Source organism: Myotis brandtii, unplaced genomic scaffold (genome assembly GCF_000412655.1).
Source record: "Myotis brandtii unplaced genomic scaffold, ASM41265v1 scaffold1013, whole genome shotgun sequence".
NCBI classification, from domain to species: domain Eukaryota; kingdom Metazoa; phylum Chordata; class Mammalia; order Chiroptera; family Vespertilionidae; genus Myotis; species Myotis brandtii.
Genome location: NW_005353379.1, coordinates 187,256 through 193,798, shown reverse-complemented (window position 1 = coordinate 193,798; position 6,543 = coordinate 187,256). Strand labels below are relative to the sequence as shown.

Below are 6,543 nucleotides of genomic sequence, written 5' to 3'. Positions count from 1 at the left end.
TCACGTGACACAAATCCATCCTGAAATAAGAAATGACTAACCAGGGAGGAGGCCTCCCAAGGAGCCTCATGCCCTGAGGCCCTCCTGTCCCACCGGGGACCTCCACATGGCACTTCTCACCCGAGAAGACCCTGGCCATGTCTGGAGAGCCCTCCGCTGTCACACTGAGGGCTGGTTATTCTGGGAGGCTGCCGCCCAGGACAGCCCGGGGCCTGGGACTTCGCTGCCCCCAGTGTTCCTGGAGCTGCACTGAGCCACTGACTCCTTGTAAGCCCGACCCCTACAAGCAGCCAGGTTCCAGCTTGGGAAGAGTTAGCAGGTGACCCCGCCCTGCACAGAGGGCGGGACCAGAAGCCAGAGGCCTGTCTGTCCTGGCTCTGCTTGACCAGTTGCATGGCCGCGAGCAAGTCACCAACCCTCTCAAGCCTCACTTTCTGGCATCCTGTAAAGTGAAGATAAGGAGACACTCCTTCCGACAATGGATGTCCAGGAGGGCCTCCCAGTGAAGGGCTCACAGGTGCTCTTCCTCCAAACAGCACCAGGCTCCCAACAGCCCCCAGGCCTGGCACATGCAGGATCAGGTGGCCCACATGTGCAAGCTGCAGTGTTTTCGAGAAAAGGGAGATGGATGAAGTGTGTGGTGTGAGGGAGGGTCTGGGCCATGCCGGGCAGGATGGGATTCCTCAAAGCTCTGGGGTGTTCTGGCTGTGTGTCCTGGGGCAAGATCTTTCCCTCTCTGGGCAGCAGCCTCTCTGCCCATTAAATAACTAAGTCCCATGGCAGCCGCCTTGGGGCTGCTCCATATCCAGTCATCGCTGAGGCAGATCTGGCTGCTTCCTGGGTAACTGTGTGCATGTAGCATCTGTGTCCTGTGCCTCAGTTTCCTCTTTGATAAAATAGGAGCTGTGGTACTTGCACCTCAGGGTCACTGCAGATGTCAGGGTAGCTGTAGAGAGCGTGAGCCACACTCCCTGTGTCATGCTCCTTTCTTTGCTCTATGACCTTGGACAAGTGACTTAAGCCTGTGGCACTTTGGTCTCCTCCTCTGGAGATTGAGAATTGGCCTATGACCTGCATCCTACGACTGCTATAAGGGGGCAAGGAGATGTGCGAGCGAAGTGCTCAGAGAGGAGCTCGGCACCTGGGAACACTGTGCAAGTCTTAGCTATTGTTCTGAGTCATTCCGATGAGGATGCAGAACTCATCACTGGCACAGGGCTGCACGAGGTAGATGCTGAATAAACTCTGGTTGCTTTACATGGTGTGAATCAGGGGCCAGGGGGACTCACTGTGTGGCCTGACTTGGGCGTGATGCCCCTTCTCTCCCTCGCAGGACAATGCCATCCTCCGTCACGTGGGGCCTCCTCCTGCTGGCAGGCCTGTGCTGCCTGGCCCCTGCCTCCCTGGCTGATAGTCTCCATGGAGTCGCTGTCCACAAGATCACACCGGAACTGGCCAACTTCGCCTTCAGCCTGTACCGTCAGGTGGCCCATCAGTCCAACTCTACCAACATCTTCTTCTCCCCAGTGAGCATCGCTACAGCCTTTGCCATGCTCTCCCTGGGGGCCAAGGGCGACACTCACACCCAGATCCTGGAGGGATTACATTTCAATTTGAAGAAGGTACCTGAGGCTGACATCCACACAGGCTTACAGCATCTCCTCCACACCCTCACTGAGCCAGACAGACAGTTGCAGCTGATCACTGCCAACATCTTGTTTGTCAATGAGAGTGTGAAGCTGGTGGATAAGTTTTTGGAAGATGTCGGGAAGCTGTACCACACAGATGTCTTCTCCATCAACTTCAGAGACACCAAGGCCAATACACAGGTCAATGATTACATAGAGATGAAAAGCCAAGAAAAAATTGTAGATCTGGTCCAAGAGCTTGACAAAGACACAACTCTTGCTCTGGCGAATTACATCTTCTTTCAAGGTAGGTTTTACCACCAGCCTGAGCTGGTTCGCATAGAAATATCCAAAAACATTCTCAAACATCAGTTCCTAAGCTTTCCTGGGCGGTGCAGGATGCCATGTGACTATGCATCTGGGCAGGGGGATTCCGTTCTCCCCACACAAGCACGAGAAACGCCCCCTGATCAATAAGGTCAGCGAGCGATGGGTCAGCAGTCAGAGCATCATCTTCCCTACAGGACGTGTCAGAGCCTTTGTGCCTGTTCCACATGCCTCGTAAATCCCCACCAGGGACAGAGGTACAATATGCAGTGTGCCCCACACACACACACAACACAGAGCCAGGCAAACACACTTTAGCAGACCTTGCAAATGAAGAAGGTCTCCTGGACCACTCTAGTGTCGTGGGAGGAGTGGCAGCTCTAGAGTCAGAAAGACGGGGTTCAAATCCTGCCCCCACCACCGTCAGTGTCTGGCTCTCGGCAAGTCTCTGACCTCTCTGAGGTTCTAGTTTCCTACCTGGAACATGAACCTAATAATCCCTTGCTGCCAGGTTTCTGTGAGGAGTAGCATGTTACAAAGAACATGGGACTACAGGCTCACAATGTGGGTGCTCAACTGAACTTGACTCTCAGCCTGCCTTCCTCCCTCGGAGTGAAGAAAATGCCAGAGACCTGTGTGTCCCAGAGCACATTCTGAGGCTGTTGGAACAGTCCCTGGAAACAGCCTGGGGCAGGGTGGTGAGAGTCAAGGTCAGGGGCTGCTTCCTTCTCTCTGTGGGCTCCTTGACCTGGGGCAGAAAATGCCCTGGAGAGCGCCGAGCCCGGAGTCAGCACATCCTGGGCCCCAGCTGAGCTGTGGGTCTCCAGGCGGGTCCTGTCCCCTGTCCAGCCCCAGTCTCCACCTTCCATCCAATGAGGAAGGGGCTCAGGGGTCCCTGAGACTCCTGTGTGCTCTCACCTGGCAGGATGGTGATGGTCTCTTGGAATAGCAGAGGGGATGCCCAGGCCTCCGCGTCTCACATGTTGGTCCAGGAAAGGCCATTAGAGTAAGAACAAGGGTGATTTCCCTGAATGTTAAGAAGCCCGATTCAAGGGGCAGGGAGACTCAGGCAAGGAGCTGCCAAGCATGACTGATGCCAATCATTTTCATTTAGCCCCTTCCAAGCAACCCTCCATTACTAGTAAACAGGCATGAAATACAAGTTCAAATGCTTACTCTGCCCAGCCAGGCTGGTACCCCTGAGCCTCTACAATATAGACAACATGGACCCTTCTCCAGTCTGGCTTTCTCCCCACTGAAGTCCTGTCAGTGAGCTGAGGTTCCTTTCAGCTCCATTTGACAGACGGGGAAACTGAGGCTCAGAGAGAGCCCTCTCACACCGGGCTCCTGTGTTCTGCCACAGGTACCTAACCCTTCCCTCTCCTGGCTGACCTGCACCTTCACCTCTCTCCAGGCCAGTGGAAGGTTAAATTCGAGGCTGAGGGCTTTGTAGCAGAAGACTTCCACGTGGACAAGAAGACCACGATAAGGGTGCCCATGACCCACCGTTTGGGCAGGTTTGACCTGCTGCACGACAAGGCGCTCTCCTCCTGGGTGCTGCTACAGCACTACAGGGGCCAAATGCCCGCCTTCCTGATCCTGCCCGACGAGGGGAAGATGCAGTACCTGGAGGCCAAGGTCTGCCAGAAGCACCTGGCCAGGATCTTCAAAAACATCGACATACGGTGATTCCCAGCCCAGGGCTGACCGGTAGCCGCCACGTCGGGCCTGGCCATTGGGCCAGGGGAGGGGGACCCACCTCGTGCATGACTCTGTGCTTCCAGACAGAGGCCAGCATCAGTTTAGGTAGCACCGGCCGGGCTCTGTAAGAGGGACAGTGCCGGCAGCTGAGGAGGCAGAGCCCTGTCCTGGGGGATTTCCAGCTGGGACACGGCCCCTTCCCCATGTCAGTGCCTGGCGCGGGGAGAGCAGCACCTCACTCACTAGGAGAGGAAGCGGTGCGCTTCCTGGAGAAGGCTGAGTGTGGAGTGAAAGGATAGAAAGTTCCTGGCTAGAATCATGTCAGACCTCCTCAGGGCCACAACCTGTCCCCATGGGAAACAAGAGCTGAGCAATCAGCCCCACTCACTGGGCAAATGTCACTCAACACCTGAAACCATGCCCCACATTCCCTTGGGATTGCAGCCCCGAAGGCCCGGTGGGGGGTGACCAAACCCTGCAGGGCAGTGTGCAAAGTGCTTCCCAAGGACACTGCACGTCTGCCCGGAGGGCTTCTCAGAGGAGGTGGCATTTAAGAGGCTTTCAGGATAAGAGGACCCACATCATTCTGACATTCTCTGACAGGGTAGAGCACCTAAAAATACAACAAACCAATAATGACCGCCATCCGCCTGTGGGTAGAGAGGCAGGGGCCAAGTGGGAGAAATGACCAGAAAAGAAAAACTTTCCATGTTGTGAAATTCCTTTCTTTTCTAACCATCTTGACAGGTCTGCCACTCTGAGTATGCCCAAACTGTCCATTTCTGGAACCTACGATCTGGAAACCATCCTGGGTGAAGGCGGCATCACCAAGGTCTTCATGAGCTCTCGGGGATCAGCGAGGGAGTTCCCCTGAAGCTGTCCAAGGTGAGCCTGTCCCTGGTGTCCACAGGGCAGAATGTGTGCGGGCTGCAGCCCAGGGGAGGGGACGAAGGGGCACAAACACCCCGCAGACTGAGGTCTCTGGGGAAGGCCATTGGACTCACCAAGACTGGGACGTGCTCAGGCGCCCGAGGTAGGGGTGGCCTCCTGTCCTGGCCCTTTAGGGACGTCCTCTGAGGCGATGTCACTGACCCTCTGTCTCATCTCTGGTCAGGGTCTTCTCCTCTTTGGGCCTCGATGGACCCATATTTACAAAGTCAGACCGAGGGTCAGGGATTTCAAAGGAATTTTGCCCCCTCCTCCCTTCCTGTGACATTGGAGCTATTGATGAATCAGGGAGTCCAAGTTAATGAGTGATTTGGGCTAAAGATGCCACTTATCAGGAGAATTGAAAGAAACAACTTGGGCTCAGTACTGGCTACAAACTGAGTGCCTGACTGTGGACTGGACACTAGGAGGGTCCCCACCTCTGCCCCGGTCCCCAAGGACCTTACAATCGGACACGAGAAACAAGAGACACGCCCAGGGACAGAAAGTCCAAGTCCAGTTTCTACCTCCTGAGGTGGGGCTGCTTGCAGGGAAGATGAGAATGTTGGTCCGGAGGCGTGAGGGTGCGCAGGTGGAGTCGCAAAGGCCTTGAGAAGTGGAGAGGCCTGGTGTCCCCTGCAGGGGTGGGGGGACCTGGTGTCCCCTGCAAGGGAGGCCTGGATGGAAGGACAAGGCAGGTGATAAGAGAGGACTGAGTATGGTGCAGGGAAGGGAGCAGCTCCTGGGGAAGGAACGGTAAAGGAGAGGAGTATGGTCTGAGGCTGAGCAGGTAGGTTCGACCAGTGGATGGTGCCCCACAGTTACCAGGTGAAGAGCTTTGACTCTGTTGTGCTGGTGCACACACATATACATGCACACCTCTAACACAGGCACACACATATACATGCACACCTCTAACACAGGCACACACACATACATGCACACCTCTAACACAGGCACACATTTATGGAGCACCTACGCTGGCTGGGGTTCTCACATAAAGCACTTAGTGGCCCTAGGAGGTCATATCATGTAGCTCTGATTTTCCCACTTAGGAAAGCGAGGATTCAAGAAGAGTATTCATCTCCTTGAGTTGGCACAGTTAGTTAGTTAGTTAGTTAGTTAGCTAGCTAACTGGTGGGGGGAAATGGATTGGAACCCCATTTCATGTTCTTCCCACCACACCATGATGATTCAAGTTGTGAGTCCAGTGGTTCTTTAATAAAATGCTCCAATGGCAGACACCCAGCTGGCAATTCTGCTTGTTTGTCATTGTTTTGCTTTTCAATCAAGGAAATGCTATAAAGGTCCAGGTCCCCACTGGGCCTCTGCACAGACCCTTCCTTGAGCCCCCAGCACAGCTTCCCCCATATCTGGCCTTGCTCCAAGGCCTGGGTAAAGGACGGCGCAGGCTGCCTCTGCCCCAGCATGCCTCTGCTCTCTCCCTTCCAGGCGCTGCACAAGGCTGTGCTGACCATCGATGAGAGTGGGCATGACCATTCTGGTGCCATGCCTTCGGAAGAGCGTCACAGGTTTAAGCATCTGACCATCAAGTTCAACAGGCCCTTCTTAGTCATCATCATGGATGAAAATGCCAACATGCCTCTCTTCATGGGAAAGATGGTAAATCCCATGTAAAAGTAACTGCCTCTCTGGGTTCAGCCCTTCACTCCCAAGCCAAGCTCCCTCCCTTGGTGATATTAAAGAATGGATAAACTGGCCCGAGCTTGAGTGTGACATGCAAATCCCTGAGTCTCTGAGTCTCCTTTCACATCCCCAGGATGTGTGTGGAATCCAGGTCACAGCATCTTTGTATCCATTTAATATTGATTAAGTATTTACACTGGCCTGGCATTGTGGTTGGCAAGCATAAAGTTTTGGCTGAAACCATAATTTACTTAATATATATATAGACAACCAGCAATGACTGGAGATGGGTGGGGACACCTAATTAACTACT

At 54.3% G+C, this 6,543-nt stretch overlaps 1 protein-coding gene across 1 annotated transcript; it reads left to right on the top strand.

Moving 5' to 3' along the window:
* Window positions 1-1,221: 1,221 nt before the first annotated feature.
* LOC102238925 (alpha-1-antitrypsin-like) lies at window positions 1,222-6,304 on the top strand. Its single transcript, XM_014535340.1, is given in 5 exon segments — window positions 1,222-1,935; window positions 3,370-3,640; window positions 4,404-4,492; window positions 4,495-4,541; window positions 6,036-6,304. Coding segments are annotated over 5 exon segments (1,191 nt in total). The 5' UTR covers window positions 1,222-1,337; the 3' UTR covers window positions 6,222-6,304.
* Window positions 6,305-6,543: the final 239 nt, after the last annotated feature.